The following is a 23,555-nucleotide window of genomic DNA, read 5'->3' on the forward strand; positions in this document are numbered from 1 at the left end:
TGTTTTAGAATGATTTGATTGTTCTAAAAAAGCCTTCACAGTGCTGGAACAACATCCTATGGACAGATAAGATCAAGATCAACTTGTACCAGAGTGATTGGAAGAGAAGACTATGGAAAAGGAAAGGAACTGCTCATGACCCTAAGCAGTGAAGCATGGTGGTAGTAGTGACATGGCGTGGGCATGTATGGCTGTCAATGGACCTGGTTCTTTTGCATTTATTGATGATGTGACTGCTGACAAAAGCAGCAGGATAAATTCTACTGTGTTTCAGGCAATATTTTCTGCTCATATTAAGCCAAATACTTCAGAACTCACTCGCTTCACAGTGCAGATGGAGAATGACCTAAAACACACTGCAAAAGCAGCCAAAGAGTTTTTGAAGGGAAAGAAGTAGAATGTTACTCAATGGCCCAGTCAATCACCTGACCTGAATCTGATTGAGCTTGCATTTCACTTCCTGAAGACAAAACTGAAGAGAAAATACCCCGAAAACAAGCAGGAACTGAAGCAGTTGCAGTAGAGGCCTGGCAGAGCACCACCAGGAATGAAACCAAGCGTCTGGAAATGCGTTCCAGACTTTAGACTGTAACTGATAACATTTGGCAGCCAAATATTAATGATTATTATTGTGTCCAATTAGTTTTTCACCCTTAACACGTTGGAGGCACATATGCAAACTGTTGTAATTTCTACAGCGTTCACCTAATTTGGATGTAAATACCCGCAAATTAATGCTGACTGTCTGCAGTTAGCGCACATCTTGATCCTTTCAAATCCACTGTGTTGGTGTATAGAGCCAAAAATGTTAGAATTATGTCAATGTCCAAATATTTATGGACCTAACTGTATATGTTTGTATGTGTATATATCTAAATAGAGAGAGAGAGAGACAGAGAGAGACAGAGGGAGAGAAAAAACATGCACAGTGAATAGTAATTAGCAAAACAATACAAACTAACATATAAAAATGCAAATATACTCGTATACCTGGAAAAGGTTAAATGTTCTGGGAAAATTTATTATAAAGTGACAATGTTTTATAATTTACTTTAAGTCTCTTAACATCTTGCCATTTATTTAATAGATGCACTCTTCCTTTTAATTTAAATTAAATTTTTTATTATTATTATTTTATATTGTTTAATTGAAAAAATGTACATCAATGGCATAGTTTCTGAATATATGATTGTGGTTGAACGATAGTTTTCAGATGTTTTAGTACATTTTCTGAAGAGTTTTATTAGTCTGATTATCATTTCACTTGTTGTGTTTTACTTGTTACAAAAGGATAATGATTTATAACAATTAGTTTTGTAATAGTGTTTGTTTTTTACAATAGATTTTTTTTTTTTACAACAAATGTTAGCAAACAATAAATGCACTTTACAAATGATGGGATAAATCGTAACAAGTAAACATATTTGTTAAATTAATCAATTGTCATTTTCTCAATAACAAAATTATTAAATGGCAATATTTAGGCAATGCATTTGTATTTAAAATATTAAATCTAATTGTCAAATGTAGTATTGTGAAATATTATTACAATTTAGTTGTTTTATATTTAAAATATATTTTATTTCTGTGAAGGAGCACCGAGCTTTCAGCATTGTTACTCCAGTCTTCAGTCACACGATCCTTCAGAAGTCAATCCAGTTTGCGTATACAATAAATTTTGGAAAACCTAATGAACTTTTTTTCCAAGTGCCACTCCTTGTTAAATTTGGTAAACCTAATCTATTGTTTCTAAATAAAAGTAAAAAAAAAAATAGTCTAACAAAACTTTCAGTCAACTTTTCTGAGATGTTATTGTCTGTGTCTTCCTCTTAGAGTTTGACGTTTAAGGAGAAAATGAGCAGTCTGAAGTTTAAAGAGAAAACCACTGATCTGGACACCAGAAGTCTGAAGTATCTGCTCTTGGCTCTGGTGAAACTCATCCATGCGGATCCCAAACTGATGCTCCATGTGAGTGAGGATGATGAAGCTTCTCTGGCTTACATTTAATACTGCTACTGTGCTTATACTGTCTGGTTCGTGTGTTTATGATTCAGAATCCAGGTAAACAAGGTCTGGAGGTTCACAGCAGCACAGCGGAACTCATTACAGGCCTCGTCCAGCTCGTGCCTCTCGCTAACATGGGAGAGATTTCCCAGGAGGCCATGGAGGTGAGGACTTTACCTCTCTTTATCTCTGGAGTTTTTGTGAGTCTGTTGTCAATAGCATCAATATTTTGATACACAATGATCCTGAAATATTTTAAACAATGCTGTATCACTTGACCGCACTATTGAAACTTGCTGCACTTCACTTTGTTTATCCACTTTTACTTTGTTCATTTATCCAGAGTTTTCATTTTGATGCCATCTACTAAAAATAGGCAAAAATGGGCAATATAAAGTACAAAACAACCTACTTTAGCCCTTTCAATTGTTTGTCTCTCTATCCATGTCAGTTTTTTATATATACATTCCTTCCTTTCTTCCATACATTCCATCCATTCATCCATGCCTTCCTTTCATCTATTAACCCATTCATCCATCATCCAATCCCATTTCATTCAATCCGTCCAATCCCATTTCATTCCATCCATCCATTCCAATCCATCTATCCAATCATCCAATCCTGTTCCATTCCATTCATCCATCCAATCTCATTTTATCTATCATCCAGCCATCCAGTCCATTCCATCTAATCCCATCCCATTCACATTCCAATTTCATTCCATCCATCCATCTAATTGCAATCCCATTCTATCCATCCATTTTTTCCCTACATCCATTCCTTTTTTCCATCCATCCATTCCTTTCTTCCTTCCTCCCATCCATCCAATCCCATTCCATCCATCCATTCATTCCATCCCATCCCATTCCATCAATCCATTCTTTTCTTTCATCCATCCATTTATTTCTTCAATCCATTCCTTTCTTCCATCCATCTATCCAATCATCCAATCCCGTTCCATTCCATTCATCCATCCAATCTCATTTTATCTATAATCCAGCCATCCAGTCCATTCCATCTAATCCCATCCCATTCACATTCCAATTTCAGTCCATCCATCCATCCATCCATCCAATCCCATTCCAATTCCATTTTAATTCCATCCATCCATACCTTTCTTCCATCCCATTCCATCCCATCCTATCCATCCATTCCTTTCTTCCATCCATCCTTTCCTTTCTTTCATCCATCCATCCATCCATCCATCCAATCCCATTCCATCCATCCAATCCCATTCAGTTTCATCCATCCATCCATCCCTTTTTTCCTTCCATTTACTTTCATCCAATCTAATGTAAAATCTCACTGGGAATGAGAAAATCTGTCCTTACTGGACCAGTAGTACAAATCCTTTACATTTGACTGTGCCTTCCAAACGGGACATATCAATAAAGTGCTCAATACTAGCCGCTTTGAAGGGCCCTTTGGAATAAAGGATTTTGAAAAATACAACTGATGGACATTTCGGACCATGATCCTTTGAGTAGGGAAGTTGTTTGGGTGTCATACGCTGTACTCAATTTGGAAGGACTCATCCCTATTCCCTAATCCCTTCAGAGGGACCCTCCAAATGCTTTATGGCATAGAGATGAGCCCTTCCTAATGGAATCCACAGTAAGCCAAGGTTTTAGCCCTGGAAAATGAATAAAAGGAGTGCTCACATAAATGTTGTAATTTTAAATAATTTCCATGTGGAACATCTATATATTTTTTAAGGTATAATATCAAAGTCAGATATTTCAGTTTCATTGTGTTAACTGTGAGTTATGTAATCATCTGTTTGTCAGGCTCTGCTGGTCCTGCATCAGCCTGAAAGCATTGAACTGTGGAACCCAGACGCCCCTATGGAGACCTTCTGGGACATCAGGTAGAGTCCAGTTCACAGATGCGGACAGAAATGAATCTCACTCGATGACTGATCGAGATCGTTTGTTGTGGGTTCAGTTCTCAGGTGCTTTACTTCATCTGTAAGAATCTGTTTGGTCATCCTCTGGTCAGCAGTACTGAGATTCTGAAGTGGCTGAGAGAAATTCTCATCTGCAGAAACAAGTTCCTTCTCAGGAATAAGGTGAGCCAGCACTCGCTCATACACACGGGGGTAAATGTTTAAACTTAGTATTGAACAAACATAAATTTCGTCTTTTTTATCCTTTCACGGTTTCCTCTGCTGTAATGTGGTCGTATTTTGTTAGATACTAAACTGCATGGAGTTGTAGTTGTAGTAGTTGTTGTAGTTGGTGGTAGTGGTAGTAGTTGTTGTTATAGTAGTAGTAGAAGTTGTTGTTGTAGTTGTTGTAGTAGTAATTGTGTTGAAAGTAGTTGTAGTTGTTGTTGTTGTAGTAGTAGTAGTTGTTGTTGTTGTTGTAGTAGTAGTTGTATTAAAAGTAGTAGTAGTTGTTGTTGTAGTAGTAGTAGTTGTTGTTGTTGTAGTAGTAGTAGTTGTTGTTGTAGTTGTTGTAGTAGTAGTAGTTGTATTAAAAGTAGTAGTTGTTGTAGTAGTAGTAGTAGTAGTAGTAGTTGTTGTTGTTGTAGTTGTATTAAAAGTAGTAGTTGTTGTTGTTGTTGTTGTTGTTGTAGTTGTTGTAGTAGTAGTAGTAGTTGTATTAAAAGTAGTAGTTGTTGTAGTAGTAGTAGTAGTAGTAGTAGTAGTAGTAGTTGTTGTTGTTGTTGTAGTTGTATTAAAAGTAGTAGTAGTTGTTGTTGTAGTTGTTGTAGTAGTAGTTGTATTAAAAGTAGTAGTAGTTGTTGTTGTAGTAGTAGTAGTAGTTGTTGTTGTTGTAGTAGTAGTTGTTGTTGTTGTTGTTGTTGTTGTAGTAGTAGTAGTAGTAGTAGTTGTTGTTGCTATAGTAGTAGTTGTAGTGGTAGTAGTAGTAATTGTTGTAGTAGTTGTAATTGTTGTAGTTGTTGTTGTTGTTGTTGTTGTTGTTGTTGTGGTAGTAGTAGTAATAGTTGTTGTTGCTGTAGTAGTAGTAGTAGTAGTAGTAGTAATAATAATAGTAGTTGTTGTAGTTGCAACTGTAGTAGTTATAGTAGTATAAATGTCAAATGTATAACCAAATTACTCTGTGACGTGCCAAGTTTTTTTTTTCTTCTCTTTTTATTATCTGAAACATATCCACATCTACGCTATGTACATTATAAATAAAATATTTACATTTTAAAATGAGCTTTTAAAGTTAAATTATATTTTGTTTAATTTAATTTACGGTGTAATTAAATTTTTTTCATTTAATTGAATTGAATTGAATTTTTATTTTATATACCAAACTACGTTCAACATGTCCCATAATACAGTGAGCTCAACATGACATGTTCTCTGTTGCAAACGAACCAGGATATGAACCAAGAAATTTCCACAAAAGCAGATTCAGAATGTGAAATAATTATTTGTTTCCAGTATGCTAAAAATGAATGCTAAATCAACTGACTACACAAGCAGACTGAAGTGTTTTTTTTTTTTTATTATTTATGCAACAATTAATACAGCATTGCACAGAGTTACAGTGATACTGCACAGATATGCACTGTAAAAGTTTTTTTTCATGATAGTCCATCTATTTCTAGCTGCTAATGATGGTTGTAAATACATGTAGAGAACCAAAAACATCCATAGGACATATAAAAGAGGAAAGAAAAATAATTATATATATTTCACTCATATCTTTCTGGCTGCAATCTGTTCATACAACACAAAACCTTCAGGTCACAGTCCTCTCCAGTTACCACAGGTGTTCCCCGGGACTCTTCTTTTCTTAATCTATCTCTTTCCACTTGGCAACATTTTTTGTAAATTCAATATCGAGATCTGCACTGGCTTCCAATCAAACCCAGAGTTGAATATAATATCCTCCTACAAACGTTCAAGGCCATTTATAACCTCGCAACACCTTATATATCTGATCTCCTCTATATCACTACTCATTCCCGCTCCCTTAGATTAGGTCTCAGCACAATGGGGAGCAGAGCTTTCAGTCGCTCTGCTCCCAAACTCTGGAATTCTTTTCCTCCTGACATCTGCAACATTAGCACTCTCCCTCTATTCAAATCCAGACTTAAAACTCATCTGTTCTAAATAATATAGTCTTTATAACTTTACTATTACATTCGGTATATTTTCTGTGTATTTTATCATCTTCTCTATTTTTATACTGTCGGTTTATTATTATTTTTTTTTACTATTTAATTGTGTGTGTGTGTATATGTGTGTATATGTGTATAGCGGAATGAGCCACCAACTTATCCAGCATATGTTTTGCGAAGCGGATGCCCTTCCAGCCGCAACCCAACACTGGGAAACACCCATACACTCCCATTCACACACATAGACTACGGACAATTTAGTCTACCCAATTCACCTATAGCGCATGTCTTTAGACTTGTTGGGGAAACTGAAGCACCCGGAGGAAACCCACGCCAACACAGGGAGAACATGCAAACTCAACACAGAAATGCCAACTGACCCAGCTGAGGCTTAAACCAGCGACCTTCTTGCTGTGAGAAAGGAAGAAGTGACCTTGATTATAACAATATGGCTCCTTATGCACAAATGTTTCTTTTAAAACAAAGTGTAAGTAAAGCATGTACATATTTAAATACATACTTTATTTTTTCTTGTATCTGTTGTTTTTTCTCATCAGGATCGGGCCACAGTGGGCAGCAACATAGCCACCTGCCGGCAGGCGCAGACCAAGCTGGAGGTCTGTCTCTACATGTTCTTGTGGAGTCCAGACATGGAGGCCGTTCTAGTGGCCATGTCCTGCTTCCGTTACCTGTGTGAGGAGGCAGAAATCCGGTGCGGTGCTGAAGACATCCCAGTGCAGTCTCTTCTGCCAAACTACAACACCTTCATGGAGTTTGCCTCTGTCAGTAACATGATGGTCACAGGTCTGTCTCATCAAACTCAGCTGTTTTCACATTTGGGAGTGATGTTTTTGCTATTGACACCAGCAGAGGGCAGCACAGTACAACTGCGTTCACTAATATTGACACACTTGGTGAATATGAGCTCTATTGCTAATATATAATATATGCTAATGTTTCTATTGATTAACCTTTTAATATTTTGTGTTAGGATTAGAAAATAAAAATAAAAATATTATCAAAAAGTCTCATTTAGACTCTCACTTAAGGAAAAGTGTATTATGATTTTACCAAAAAATGTTTTAGAATTTGAATGAAATGTTAAATTGCTAAACTTTATTTTAATTTTAATTCCTGGTTCTGAGCAAGCACATTTCAGGTCGTGTCGTGGGCTCTGGATAATGTCTCTGGGGGCCCCCAAAATGCGTGGGCTCTTAAATCGTCCTAAATTCCTCCCCCAGTGGCACCACTGTCCTAAGCTTATCTGAGTTCTGTTGCATGGTTGTGCTCCATTAATTGATTTAACTACAACTGTTTAATAAGTTAAAGCTTTGATACTGATTAGAACTTGAAGTGGCGATGACGTCTTAAAATATTCTGACAAGGTCTTTAAAAAGTTGTTGAAATTACCTTTATGATTCCTGTAAATACCCTCTATATTATGTTAAACTGACTTCAAACAGCTTGCGTAACTTATAAAATTAAGTTAAAACATGATTAACTTAGTTTAATAAGTTACAATGAACTAAAAACATACGCGGTCATGACTAATTGCAGATACACACATTGCGATATCGATGCTCAAATGATATACTGTTCAGCACTAGTTAATATTATTAGCCCTCTTAACAAATACATTTTGATTGTCTAAAGAACAAATCACTGCTGTCCAATGACTTGCTTAATCACACTTATACTAGTATCTTGTTAAATAACTAGTAAAATATTATGCACTGCCATTGTCAAAGACAAAATAAATTTATTAAAATTAGTTGTTAAACTATTGTGCTAAAAGAATTGTCTATCCATTTAAACAATACTTGGAAAATATTGGAAAAAGAATTCAAGCTTGACAGGAGGGCTAATCATTTTGTCTCAGAGTACCCGCGGGGTCTTAAAAGCATTGAAAAAGTCTTAAATTTGATAATCTCAAATTAAGGTCTTAATAGCCTTGAATTTGGTATACAAAGTCTTGGATTTCGTTACAAAGGTCTTATTTTATTCATTTGGAGTCCTTTGCCTTTCCTACGATTAAGTTCATACCGTAACAAAATTAACTGTTACTAATCTAGGCTAATTAAAAATTCGTGCAGCGTACCGTTGAGTGCACCTCACGCACCCGTTACTATGGTTACTAGGCAAGTGAGGTACAGAACAATATAGTCGCTAGCCTAGTTTGTCGGCTACAGTGGGAACGTGTCGGTTTAATCCGCTGTGGCCAAGGAATCAGAATTACGTTTGGGTCAAGCCTGTGCCAGGAAATGACCGCGAGGCCTACTGCTGTTGGTGCCGGAAATCTTTTAAGCTAGCGACGATGGGTGTTACGGCCCTGGACTCCCATTTGAGGGATGCCAAACAAACGCACCGCTTGTAGTCCTGCTCGTCAGCGCCAACCACCTATTGTGCTGTTCTGTGCACCGGAGACCTCTTCGGTTACTGAAACAGCTTTGGCTATCAGTAATGAAGAAGTTTCTACATTAGAAGCATTGCCACCACAGCCAAGGAACATCCTATCTTGCTGTGGCTCAACACCAACTCTGCGGACAGAGGTGATGTGGGTCTTTAGTGATGAAAAAGTAAGAAGTTGGACCTTCATATTCGCTACAGGGTGGACGACCACACTGTTTCGTATGTATTAAATATAACTAATAATGGAAATAAAATGTTTTATTCAATTCAAGTAGCACACTTGTACATAATTATTTTCTAGGGTTCAAAATTTATACAGATTTGACATCTTCCCCTCATACTTGTGTCAGAATGGGTGCGAAGTTGGCATTGAATTTCATTTAAAATGGTATTAAAAAGGTCTTGAAAAGCCTTGAATTTCATTTGGAGGGTCCCGGGGGTACCCTGTGTCTTCAACTGTATACATTTTAAGCAAAACTCATTGTTAAACAATAAAAGCATTTTTGTTACAGCCTTAGCTAATATTCATCAAGTCTGCCAGTATTAGTGTATGTGATATGCAGGGTTTTTTTTCTAGGTCGTTCAGCTCTACAGAAGAGAGTAATGGCTTTGCTTCGGAAGATTGAACTTCCCACCCCTGGAAACACAGAGGTCAGTTTTAGAGTTGTTCTAGTTTGCTGGCGAGCACATTTGCATTGTTCTGATTGTATTATTAATAGACAGTTTGATCCAAAAATGAAAAATTGTGTCATCATTTATTCATCGTTCTTGTGGTCCATTTTATTTATTTATTTATTGGTTTTGACTGAACACAAGATTTTTTTTTTATTATGTTGTGAACAGGTAGCCATTTTTATTCATAGTTGTGAAAAATAGTATGGAAAAATACTATGGAAGTCAATAGTGTCGTGGCAAGTTTCCAATAAAGAGAGTCTTACTGATCAAGAGACAAAGCCTTACAAGGTTTACTTCCAAAAGATTTTATTCTTTGCAAAGAACAGGTCCAACAGTCATCCCGAAAACGGGTTGCTGCAGAGTGTCACACAGAGACTAGCCTGAGATCAGTGTTTATCTTCTTTCCCTTGCTTCTACCCTTCTTGTAATGCTTAATGTGTTTTTCTTAGGAAGGCACATGTTTCTTAATTAATTATGTTTCTAGTTAGTCAGAGAAGTGTATATACATAGATCAACTAATTCATTCATTCACTCATTTTCATCAGGGGTCACCACAGCGGAAAGAACCGCCCACTTATCCAGCATAAGTTTTACACAGCAGATGCCCTTCCAGCTGCAACCCGAAATGGGAAACATGCATACACACTCATTCACACACATACACTACGGCCAATTTAGTTTATGAATCATTTGTTTATGCTTGTAAAAAATGGCTGGATGAAAATTTTCCTAATGACTACGGTTTTACAACATTCTTCAAAAATCATCTCTTATGTTCAGTAGAAGAAAAAAAAATGCAAACAGGTTTGGAACAAGTGGAAGATGTGTAAATGCTGACACAATTTCAATGTTTGAGTTTGAACTATCCCTTTAACGTCACTGTTTTGAATTGGGCTTTTTAACATATGCAAAAACTTGATTTGTTTTCCAAACAATGTGGTTGGTTTTCACAGTTGAGTACTCAGTGTGCTGTTTCTATTGTTTGCCTAAAAGTGAACTTTTCTTTTGTGGTCTAATTTAGAGAGAGAGTAAATAAAGATGGCAGAATTGAACTGTTCTGATTGGTCATTTCAGGCCTGGGAAGACACACATGCCAAATGGGAACATGCAACCAAGTTAATTTTAAGTCACCCGAAAACGAAACTGGAAGACGGTCAGGTGAGACACGTATACATGCAACACCTGTAAATAGACACAATGGAAAATAAATATTTGTCATTTTCTTAATAAAATATACAAAATAACACACACAATCCATCCATTCTTTTATTACTTTTTCCTTCCTTTCATTCCATCCATCCAATCCCATTTCATTCCATCCATTCATCTATTCATCCAATCTCATTCTATCCATCCATTCAATCCCATTGCATCCAATCTAATTCCACCCAATCCCATTCCAATCTCATTCGATCTAATCCCATTCCATCTAATCCTTTTCCATCCATCCAATCCCATCCATTCCATGGAATCTCATTCCATCCAATCCCATTCCAACCATACATTCTTTTCTTGCTTTCATCTATCCATCCATGTCATTTTCTTAACGAAATATACAATAGAACACACACAATCCATTCATTCCTTTCTTTCTTCCTTCTTTCCTTCATTGCTTCTTTCCTTCTATCTGTTCATCCAATCCCATTTAATTCCATCATCCATCCAATCCCATTTCATTCATTCATCCATCCATCCAATCCAATTCCATTCAATCCATCCAATCCCATTTGTTCCATTCATTCATCTATCTATCTATCCAATCTCATTTCATCCAATCCCATCCCATTCTATTCCATCCATCCATCCAATCTTATTCCATCCATTCATCTATCATCCATACAATACCATTCCATTCCATCCATCCATCCAATCTTATTTTATCCATCTATTCAATCCCATTCCATCCAAGCTAATCCCATTCCATTCTGATTCCAATCTCATTCCATCTAATCCCATTCTATCCAATCCTATTCCATTTATCCATTCCATCCAATCCCATTCCTTTCTATCCATCCATTCCATTCTTCCATCCATTCCTTTCTTCCTTCCTTCCTTCCTTCCTTCCTTCCTTCCTTCCTTCCTTCCTTCCTTCCTTCCTTCCTTCCTTCCATCCATCCATGTAATTTTATTAATAAATTATGATAAAACCCACATATACATGTTTTATAAATTGTCGTTTGTTTTTCTATAAGCAGTATTATATTATTTAATTATTATATGTAATATATTTTTTGGTTATACTATTTTTAATTACATTAACTGAAGAGTTTAAATAAATAAAAGTTTTGATATTTGAGAGAAAATTAAAAATGCAATTTATATATATATATATATATATATATATATATATATATATATATATATATATATATATATATATATATATATATATATATATATATAAACATAACACATTTATATTTGCGTTCATTGAATATACAATTTTAGTAAAATAACAAAAACATATTATTTTATATTTATAATATAATATACCAAGAAGTATACAGTGTGTGTGTGTATATATAACACAAATATATATTTTTAATATTCAAAAAATGAATGTGAGAAATTTAGATTTTTATATAAGTTTAGTTCTGTCCATACTTTTTTAGTTAATATCTGTAGTTTATTTGCTTAAAATTAAAGTACAGTTTTAATATAAATGTGTAATAGGAATGAGATGTGTGTGTGTGTATGTAATATAAAATATTCATTATATTATTATATATTCATTATATTATATATAATATAAATAAATAAGAAGAATGTTTAACAGTGTAATATTTTCAGGTTTTAAATCTCGCTCGTCTCTTCCCTCAGGAATGGATTAATATGACGGGCTTCTTGTGTGCATTGGGCGGTGTGTGTTTGCAGCAGAGGCATGTGTCGGCTCTGGCCACCTACAGTCCTCCTATGGGCACCCTGAATGACCGCAAGGGCTCAATGGTGTCGATGAGCTCTTGTGAGGGCAGCCCAGAGACACCTCTCGGCCGCTTTCTAGACCGTCTTCTGTCCCTGATGGTGTGCAGTCACGAAAAAGGCCATCAGATCCGCACTAATGTCAAAGACCTGGTGGGGCTGGAGCTCAGTCCAGTGCTTTACCCAATGCTCTTCAACAAACTCAAGAACAGCATCAGCAGATTCTTTGATGCCCAGGGGCCGGTGAGACTGTCACTTCACATTAGAGATGCAGGAGTAATTGTTAAAAGAGCTCGATTTAAACACCCATGAAATCGTAAATTATTAAAAATATAAATGTTAATTCAGCCTAAGTATATTGACTCTTTAAAATAAAGATTTTTTTAAAAGGTCAAGGTAAAATGGAGTTGAGGATCCACACACAGTTTATTAATAAGAGTAATCAGGCAGGTAATGGTCCAACAGGAGCCTCAAGGTAATCCAAGATTGTAGTCAAAAACAGGTGGAGGGTCAGTACAGGTAGCAAGACCGACTAGACAGGATTATCGCTTCGTAATGCTACAGAATAGCAAGACTCAACAATGTTTGTGTGTGTATGTATGTATGAGAGGTGAATGTATAGTCCAGGTTATCAGTCCATGATGAGTTTCCAGCTGTAAGTAATCAAGCGTGATATGGAACTGGTGTGTGTGTGAGGTGCATGAAGGGATGTAAAGTTCATTTCAGTGGCAGATTTGTAGTTCTCCAGTGATCTGCAACTGCTAGATCACTTGTAAATGTGACACATAGTCACCAGTACTTGGCAACATTTACAGTTAAAAAAAACATTCAATAATGCTGTTGTAATGGTTTTATGGGTGAGTCATTGAATCATTCATTCAAGAGAATTGTTCAAAAACACTGATTCATCCAGTAATTAAGCAAGTGGAGTCTGTGTAATTTAATCGTTAATTAAAGAGAATTGTTCAAAAGCACAGATTCATATATTAAATAAGCAAGTGAAATCTTTATGGGTGAATAATTGAGTCATTCATTCAAAAGAGTTGTTCAAAAACACTGATTCATTTAGTTATTAAGTAAGTGAAATCTTTTGGGGGAGTCACTGAATCGTTCATTCAAACAAGAGTATTGTTTAAAGACACTGATTCATTCAGTAAATAAGCAAGTGAAGTCTTTATCTGCGAGATTTGTGAAACATTCATTCAAGCGAATTGTTCAAAAACAATGATTCATTCAGTAATTTAGAAAGTAAAGTCTTTATAAGTGTTTAATTAGATTGATACTTTTTGATTTGCAATGGTACATTGGCTAGTTTATGCTTGTCATGGGTAAATATTGTTCATAACAGTTAAATCGTTTACAAACAAACAAATTGTCTTTTTGAACGGACAATTGAATCATTATCACTCACTTGATTTGTTAATGTTTTTGAGCCGTTTTTTGCTTTGCTTTTGAGTTTAAAGTGGGTAATGTTGGCTCTCCACATTGTTAATACAATTGCATAAATATTGCGCACCCCTAATGTACCTATATATACGTTGAGCTGGATGATTTAGAGCTCATGTTTCTGTGTACTTATGTTAAGGTGCCAATTAATGAGACCAACACACAGTTCGTGGAGCAGACCATCGCCATCATGAAGAACCTTCTGGACAACCATACAGAAGGAAGCTCAGAGCATCTGGGGCAAGCCAGCATTGAGACCATGATGCTCAACCTGGTCAGGTGAGTCAATTGCTCTGTTAGTTTTACCTTTGCTTCTTATTTTGCTTCTTAACGTTTTGTAGAATCCTTAGTGAATCCTCAGGATTCTTAGTGAATGGAAAGTTGAAGGAAAACATTTTGTCACATTATAAATAATTTATCTGTCATTTGTTATTTGTTCAAGACATCATTGCTGAATAAAATTATTAATGAACTTTCTTGACAAAAAATCGTACTGATCCCCAAACAGCAGAATGAACAGCCAATTATTTTTTAGATAATAAATGAAATTAACGTTTGTAAATGTATTTCTTTCTTTTTTGATTTATTATACGTTTTAAAACATTCTTTACATCAAATGTTTTACTTTTATTACAAAAAAATGAAATAATCTAATTATTATCGTTAGAAATAAATTTTTTTACCTATAAAATAATGGCCTAAATAGAAGTTTATTTTCAAATAATTTTGTAATTTAGATTTTTAATGATATGACATGAAGTATACATTGTTTTTTGCTAATTTGACAAGAGTTCAATTTTGTTTTCCTTAGTACTGGTTTCTGTGTGTTTAAACCACTCTGTTTGTGGCTGCATATTCAGGTATGTGCGTATTCTTGGCAACATGGTTCATGCCATCCAGATTAAAACCAAATTGTGTCAGCTGGTGGAGGTCATGATGGAGCGCAGAGATGATCTGTCCTTCTGCCAGGAGATGAAGTTCAGGTACTGTGTTTGTGTTGTTATTTTTTTAGTACTGTCAGAATATCTGGTGTGTTTTATTCATCAGATTTGTGTGTGTCTCAGGAATAAGATGGTAGAGTATCTGACAGACTGGGTGATGGGAACCTCCAACCAGGCTGCTGATGATGATGTCAAATGCCTCACCAGGTAACACAGGTTGTGAATGCAGAGGGTTTATTCAGATTGCATTAAGTTTCCGAGCTTGGCTGTACAAGAACAAAAAAGTCTTTCATTTCACCTTTTCTTACTCATTCAGGTCTGTTTTTATTCTGAAGAGATGCATGCGTTAATTGTAAGGAAATTAGTATTTTATTAAAGGAGCAAAACTTGATGTGAAACACAAGCAAATTGAGTTTTTTTAAAGATATAAACATGTTTAAAGAAATAAAGTGTTTGGGCCATTTTAGAATTCCTACGTATAGAGAATCTTTGTTTTGTTGATCATATGTAATTAAAAGAATATCACTGAGATGAGAAATTGCTAATTGGTGCAATATCCTTTTAGGGGACGTTTTAATGTTATATAATCATATCACCCAAATGAAGTCTAAATGGTACACGAATGTGAATATATACATTTACTTTTTATACTGGATTATTTTTTAGACTTATGCTAGATTATAAATATATTATAAGGGTGAAATTCTTTTAAGTAATCTCACGAGTATCCGCTACACATGCATCAAATGCTAGACTGTTTTTAACCTTTTATAGGGCACTGAAATAGCCAAATTTCTCATCAAAAAACCTACACTTGTAGCAGTGCGATATGGCTGTATATTGGTGATAATATACAGTAATATTATATACACTGCTACAAGTGTGATATAGCGTTTAAACAACAGTTTGACAACATAGTGTATATAAAAAAAGTATAAAAAAAGAAAAATTCTTCCACTGTTCATTCCCATCTGCAGCTGACCGTCAGAACAGCAGAAACCGTTGCTACTTCACAAACACCACTTTAGAGCTATTATTTAAATGATTCTCTAGTGTAATGTCTAAAGTGATGACTAAATAGGTGATTTTGCTGAAATTTTACGATTATGAGGCTGAATGGCATGAAATACCATTAGTCTACTGAGATTTCCCAGTATTTCTCTGTTGCAATCGGTAGATCACAATAATTAACCCCGAAAAAGCCAAAGCAACACAAACACTAGCAGATTACTATGGAATAAATACAGCACTACAACATACAAAAGAGAGAGATCGACTTAGAATGTCACTTACCAGTATAATAATGATTTGTTCAGCTGTAGTTTGAAATATGAAAAGAAAACGCTGAGTATCTCCCTTAAGTACAGATTATGGGTTCTTTGTCGCCATCTTGTGGCAGAACGTCAACCCTCTTTGCTCTGCATAGTATGACAGGCTGATGGCCGCCTACGTGCTGAATCTCCGAAATGATAAATATTTAAAATAGGCACTATCCTTATAAACAAACTGCACAGTTACAATTTTAACAACTACATTCCCACCCAAAAAAGCCTAAAAATATTTGTAAATGTTTGTAAAAATTGCAAAAACAATATTTTTTAATAGTTAGCAATTTTGTTTTGAAAAAGTATAAAATTTATTTTTAAATTCATTTACGATATGTAGATCTTCTAAAATTTAAATGAAAAATTCTTCATTATTTATCATTCTTGGAGAAATTTATCTTGGGTTAGACTCACAAATACACAATACAAAGAAACAACGACAACCAAGAACGCACTTAATCCTACAACACATCTTTAAAATAATAAATATGTTAAAAACATCCTGCCAATACTGCTTGATCTTATTTACAATATTAACTGCAGTTGAAATAAAAGAATCAAATAGTTTTTTTATTCTTGCTAATGACATTCTAGATCAATAACCTAAAGAAAAGAATTCATAATGGTGAATTCATGACTTTGATTTTGTTAGCGTTATCTGCTTGATTTGCAGATTTGCTCTGTTGTTTTGTGTGGTCAGGGATCTGGATCAGGCGAGTATGGAAGCGGTGGTGTCTCTTCTGGCCGGTTTGCCTCTTCAGCCAGAGGAAGGTGACGGAGTGGAGCTGATGGAGGCCAAATCTCAGCTCTTCTTAAAGTAAAGCTCTCCACATGATCTGTAATGTCTGATATAGCCCCTGTGTGTCCTTAATTGACCCTGCTGTTCTGCACAGGTACTTTACACTGTTCATGAACCTGCTGAATGACTGCAGCGAGGTGGAGGATGAGGGTCAGCCAGTGGTCGGGAGGAAGAGAGGGATGTCCAGGCGATTGGCATCATTACGCCACTGCACCATCCTGGCCATGTCCAACCTGCTTAGTGCCAATGTTGACAGCGGCCTGATGCACTCTATCGGTGGGAGAACCGAAGACATTTATTTTATTTTTATTTTATTTTATTTTATTTTATTTTATTTTATTTTATTTTATTTTATTTTATTTTATTTTATTTTATTTTATTTTATTTTATTTTATTTTATTTTATTTTATTTAACTCATGATACGTCTTTGCTGTTCCCAAGGCCTGGGTTATCATAAAGACCTTCAGACCAGAGCCACCTTCATGGAAGTGCTGACTAAGATCCTCCAGCAGGGCACAGAGTTCGATACACTGGCAGAGACGGCTCTGGCCGACCGCTTCGAGAGGCTGGTGGAGCTCGTCACCATGATGGGAGATCAGGGTGAGCTGCCCATCGCAATGGCCCTGGCCAGTGTGGTGCCCTGTTCACAGTGGGTGAGTACATTAGGGAGATCATCTGGGTACCATTTCTCTATAGCAGTGGCCCCCAACCTTTTTATCACATGGACTGGTCAAAGTTTGACAGTTTTCAATTTTACCGTGGCCTTGGGGAGGGGTGAGATATGTATGTAGATCATCGACCATCAACAGTTGTCTCAGAGAATGACAAGCTGACAAAACAAAACATTTAAAAAGCAGTACAGTGTTTGAGTTCTGTGTTTGTCTGAGAAATGTGTATATACCTTACAAGGTATGAAGCTGATCAGTCACTTGACTCGTGGTGCGCCCGGGTCATTCTGAAAAGAGATGTTTTCAGCTAGGTTCGCCTGGAAAGTGCAAGCGCGCCGCGTCACTTGCGTGCATCGATCCCAATTTACGTGCGAAAGCTGCGCCCCTCCATTGGAAATAATGAACTTGCACGCAAAAAGGACACAATATGTGAAAGGCCCCGAAGGCAGCCATCTTTTGCGATCTCCAGCAGTTGATCTTCTTGCACAGACATGCTGGATTCACCTGAATTGTTGACAAATGGGTTGCAGATCTATTCCTTGGTAGTTCATGGGTCCTTCACTGGTCCTTTTCCCCTTTGCAAAGAAACTTTCCAAATAAAATATTTTTCAAAATAAAAGATCATTCAGACTATAATAAATAACACAGAAATAATTAATGATTTCTTCTGTGGCCCGGTACCAATTGATCCATGGACCATGATCAGTTTGTGGCCGGTGGTTGGGGACCACTGCTCTACAGTATTTAATTCAGCTACAGATACTCAAACTACATTCTTCACAATTCTGTATGCATTTTTTTGCAATTTCTGTACAGTATTTAATTCAGCTGCATGCAGTTGAAGTCAAAATTATTCGCCCTCCTGTGATTTTTTTTTTTTTTTCTTTCTTTTTTAAATATTTCCCAAATGATATTTTAACAGAGCAAGAAACTTTTCAACATCATTATTATTAGCCTCTCTTAAGCAGTTTATATTTTTTGTTTCCAGAACAAACCATAGTTATACAATGATTTTCCTAATTTCCGTAACTTGCTTAATTAACCTAGTTAAGCATTTAAATGTCACTTTAAACTGAACACTAGTATCTTGAAAAATATCTAGTAAAATATTATTTACTGTCATCATGGCAAAGATAAAATAAATCCGTTATTAGAAGTGAGTTATTAAAACTATTATGTTTAGAAATGTGTTGAAATTGGGGGGAAAATACACATGGGGACTAATAATTCAGAAGGCTAATAATTCTACTGACTTCTAAGACTGAATTCTACTAAGACTGAATTCTAAGACTTCAACTGTATATCATACAGATACTCAAACTACATTCTTCACAATTCTGTAGACACTTTTTTTGTTTGTTTGTTTGTTCTAAACATGCTTGAATTTTCACTTATTTTAGCTTGAAGTCAAGAAACTGCAGGTTAACATGATAGAAAAATTAACCAATACTTTTGACCATACTTCCCAAGTTGGTTGATTATTTTAAGAATTACAAACTTTTTTGTTTTACTGGTTTTCTGAAATGTTATTTGTAAATTGCAATTGATGCAATATTTAATTAAATATGAGCTAATTGCACATACATTCAAGCCAGAATATTCACACCCCTGGCAAACTCTGACTTAAAGTTTCTGTTCAAATGTAAATAAAAGCTGAGAATTTTCCGCGATAACACTCCCTTTTGTACATGGTCTTATTATCTTTTGAGAGAAGTCTGTGTCATTCTTGGTCACAAAAAACTAAAAATCTTGCTGGTTAAATAAAAGTAGTCAGAACTTGACAGATGTATGAATAATTTTGTGCTTACAGTATTTCTAACACAAAAGTCTTAACATTGGATGAAATCGGATTCAAAAGGTTTAGATTCAGATGTTTTTAGAAAGGGGATTTTGGAAATCAATTTTATAATCCACTACTGTTTATAGAAAACACTTAAGATTGCTAGTTAATTTTCACACTTTTTTGTGTACTAAAATATTGTACAATTAAGCAAATTGCACATGAACATATCCCACACTTTCAGAATTTAAATATGAATAAAACTATGGTTTGGTGTATTTAAGTGCTGTTGAAGTGGAGATTAATGTCTACTGCAGGAGAAAATAAACTCTTTTTAAGAAAATGACTTTATAACTGTGTATTGTAACTGAAATGTATTGTATTTAATTAATTTATTTGCACAAGAATACAAATAAATGAAATTAAACATAAAAGTAAGCCATAAAGCGCAGGATCTCAAAGGTAGAAGGCAGAAACTCAAAGGTTTTGCTTTAGTCTACAGAAACATTTCATATTTTCAATGTTTTTTAATCATTAGACTGAAAAAGCCAAAATCTAAACATGGTTTTGACCTGAGGTGTCTTGCCTTCAACAAATGTCAGATTAAAGCTTTAAATCTTCCCGTGCCTTACAATAGTACAGTGTTTGCTAGTCAAAATCAAACAATGATTATTTGCATACTGATTTGCCAATGCTCTTCTTCTTTCTTGGTTTGATTTGCATATTAAATTGTGGTCTTTTTTCTTAAATCCTATGGGTTCGTCTGTATCATTATCATTCTCTTTCTGGATCACTGTCTATTCTGGTTTTCTGTAGTTCACTAAAACATAAACAATACAACCAGAACAAATTTTATTTCTATCTGAAATGAGATAAAATAGTGTTTGGGTATCACTTTTTTTTCTCTCGTTCAAACTATTTTTAACAGAATGTGAGAGATATGTGGAAGACCGTTTTTTACAGTTGCAAGTTTAAATTAATTAATTAATTTATTATTATTATTATTATTATTATGAATTTTTAATTTTTTTTTGCTAATTTATAGATGTTGATGTCAGTCTGAGTTTACATCTCACAGGTAGGGCTGTGCGATAACACGATATTTGATTGTGGACGATAAAAATTACTGCACGATCCACTTTTTCAGAAAAATCGTTGTATCGCCATATGTAGCAGGGCTTAATAATGTAGAAAAAAATCCATTCGTTTCACTCCGAGCAGAATTGATCATTTTTTAGTTTCTGTTCTTGTGTTCCTTATTAAACAAAACATTCCGAAAGCGGTTTTCTGGGAAAGATACTGGTTAATAACTTTATTTTATTACAAAGTATTGCAGGGCTCTAAAGTGCCCTGATTTCCTAATGGTGCAACTAAAAAAATTATATTTGAGGGGTAAAATTAAAGGAATTTTCGCTAAGTATTGTTAATGAAATATGTATAATATGAGCTTGCTTTTGGTTATATCTATACCGGCTTTGCGATCTTATGCGCGCTCTCACTCACCAGCAGCAGTTGATTGACACACGCTGCTTAAAGGTTTTATTTGTTGCCGATTTGAGTGTTGTTCCTTTTTTAAAATGTCTTTTATTTTTTAAATCTCGCAAATTAGGCTAACATAAGCTCCCTTTGAGATATTAGTTCAATAGCGTTATGTGCTATAGGCTATTGAGAACGTGTAAACTCCACACAGGAACGTTGGCTGGCTTGGAAATAACTAGAACCAGTGTCGTTCTTGCTGTGAGGCAACAGTGTTAACCACTGGGCCACAGTTTCATCCATCTGGGAAAGGAGGAGGAGTAGGGGTGGAAGGGGGGATTCTTCAATACGAAGATGGCTGTTATATGGAACTTAGGGTATTTATTGTGGCTTATGAATCGTCTGATGTCAATTATAAATTGGATATTGCTGGACCAGCCGCAAGCAATCACAAGCATGTGATCCTCTCGAAATTAGTTTATAAATACACTTCACTTAGGGACTGAGGAAACCTAAGTGATGAAGTGTTTCAGATGTAATTTTGTCCCATTCTTCCTGCTAACAAATCTCAAGGTGGGCAACAGTACGTGGTCTTCGTTGTCACATTTTGCACTTCAAAATGCGCCACACATTCTCTATTGGAGACCGGTTGGGATTGCAGGCAGGCCAGTCATGTACCTGTATCCTCTTCCTTCACAGCCAGGACTCTGTGTGCAGAATAAGGTTTTGCGTTGTCTTGTTGAAACGAGCATGAGCATCCCTGGTAAAGAAGGCAGCATATTGTGCTCCAAAATGACAGGGAAGGATGTATATTTACAAATATACATCATCAAGATGGCGCCGCGGATGGCCGCTTCGGCGTGGGGCTCTCCAGTGTTTGCACTGTTTTTGTTAGTCTGTCCTGTTTTATGTTTGTCAAACACGATCAGTTACACCAGGGACGAGCTGCTGAACATTCGGCAGTGCACACCAACTAATCAAGAACTGGATTTTGATTTTTGTGGCGTTTTGCGGAACATTGTAGTCGGCGGAGCAGCCTCATTGTGGAAACGCTACAAGACGCGCAAGCGTGGGAAGCGAGCCGGCGCGCTCATCAGGCTAAGACAGCGCGGCTTCAGAACGGCGCTGCCCAGCATTCACCTGGCGAATCTCCGCTCTCTTCCTAACAAAATGGACGAACTACTTCTGCTCACATGCAAAAACAAGAACTTTAACAACTCTGCTGTCCTGTGTTTCACGGAAACCTGGCTAAACGAAGCCATTCCGGACAGCGCATTAAACCTACCGGACTTTCAGCTGTACAGAGCAGATCGCGATACGGAGTCAACGGGCAAAACGCGCGGTGGTGGGACATGCTTTTACATCAACAGAAGGTGGTGTACGGATGTAACTGTGTTAAAGAAGATGTGCTGTCCTGATGTGGAAGTGCTTTTCATTAACTGTAAGCCGTTTTATTCACCAAGAGAGTTTTCCTCGTTCATTCTCGTCTGTGTTTACATTCCACCGCAAGCACACGTGAGTACTGCGCTGCAACAGCTGGCTGATCTGATCACAGAGACAGAACAACAACACCCGGACTCTGCTTTTATCATACTTGGGGACTTTAATCAGGCAAAACTCACACATGAGCTGCCTAAATTCAAACAGCACATTACATGCCCCACCAGAGGCAATAAAATTTTGGACCATTGCTACACCACAATAAAGGATGCATATCGCTCCGTCGCCAGAGCAGCTCTAGGACTCTCCGATCACTGCCTGGTTCATCTTATACCAACTTACAGGCAAAAACTTAAAACTACTAAGCCAGTATTAAGGACTGTCAAGAGATGGACCAACGACACAGAGCAGGTCTTACAAGCCTGTTTTGAATGCACTGACTGGGATGTTTTTGAAGCTGCAGCCACAGATCTGGACGAGCTCACAGAGACTGTAACATCATACATCAGTTTCTGCGAGGAGTTATGCATCCCTACCAGGACCTACTTGTCATTTAACAATGATAAACCATGGTTCACACCAAAACTCAGACAGCTTCGTCAGGCCAAAGAGGATGCTTACAGGAGTGGTGACAGGATCCTGTACAATCGGGCCAGGAACACACTGACAAAGGAGATTGGTGTGGCTAAGAAAAGCTATGCCAAAAAGCTGCAAAACCAGTTTTCAGCTAACGACCCTGCATCAGTGTGGAGAGGCTTAAAAGATTTCACTAATTACAAGACACCGTCCCCCAGTATCGACAGCAATAAACATATTGCAAACGAGCTGAATATGTTCTACTGTAGGTTTGACACCTATGACCAGACACCTCACACCCACCCGGACCATCTCCCTACACAGCCATCAACACCACATCAACACAGCCCGGACCATCGCCCTACACGGCCATCAATACCACATCAACACAGCCCGGACCATCTCCCTACACAGCCATCAACACCACATCAACACAGCCCGGACCATCGCCCTACACAGCCATCAACACCTCCAGCCATCTTCCTCTCCCCCCCTGCTCTTCAGATCAGTGAGGAAAATGTGCGTCAGATCTTCAGTAAACAGAAGAGAAGGAAAGCACCAGGGCCAGATGGTGTCTCACCAGCCTGTCTGAGAACCTGCGCTGACCAGCTGGCTCCCATTTTCTCACATATCTTCAATAGATCACTGGAACAGCGCAAAGTTCCATCCTGCTTTAAGCGCTCCACCATCATCCCAATCCCAAAGAAGCCAAAGATCACAGGACTCAATGACTACAGACCTGTGGCCTTAACATCTGTGGCCATGAAGTCATTCGAAAGACTGGTGCTAGCATATCTGAAGGACATTACTGGACCCCTGCTGGACCCCCTGCAGTTCGCCTATAGAGCAAACCGGTCTGTGGATGATGCAGTCAACATGGGACTGCATTATACCCTACAACATCTGGACAAACCAGGGAACTACGCAAGGATTCTGTTTGTGGACTTCAGTTCTGCCTTTAACACCATCATCCCATCACTGCTTGAGTACAAACTGGCCCAGCTCTCTGTTCCTAG

The 23,555-nt window shown here is 36.7% G+C and overlaps 1 protein-coding gene across 1 annotated transcript in view; it reads left to right on the plus strand.

Moving 5' to 3' along the window:
* The window catches only part of nf1b (neurofibromin 1b), a 129,921-nt gene that overhangs the window by 17,931 nt on the left and 88,435 nt on the right, over nucleotides 1-23,555 (plus strand). Inside the window, 14 exon segments of the mRNA XM_056467217.1 lie at nucleotides 1,834-1,968; nucleotides 2,055-2,168; nucleotides 3,792-3,871; nucleotides 3,949-4,072; nucleotides 6,642-6,888; nucleotides 9,071-9,144; nucleotides 10,243-10,326; nucleotides 11,989-12,330; nucleotides 13,673-13,812; nucleotides 14,394-14,516; nucleotides 14,598-14,681; nucleotides 16,500-16,616; nucleotides 16,693-16,874; nucleotides 17,041-17,252. Of these exon segments, the coding sequence (XP_056323192.1) occupies nucleotides 1,834-1,968; nucleotides 2,055-2,168; nucleotides 3,792-3,871; nucleotides 3,949-4,072; nucleotides 6,642-6,888; nucleotides 9,071-9,144; nucleotides 10,243-10,326; nucleotides 11,989-12,330; nucleotides 13,673-13,812; nucleotides 14,394-14,516; nucleotides 14,598-14,681; nucleotides 16,500-16,616; nucleotides 16,693-16,874; nucleotides 17,041-17,252 (2,058 nt within the window).

This window comes from Danio aesculapii, chromosome 10 (assembly GCF_903798145.1).
Source record: "Danio aesculapii chromosome 10, fDanAes4.1, whole genome shotgun sequence".
In the NCBI taxonomy this organism is placed as follows: Eukaryota; Metazoa; Chordata; class Actinopteri; order Cypriniformes; family Danionidae; genus Danio; species Danio aesculapii.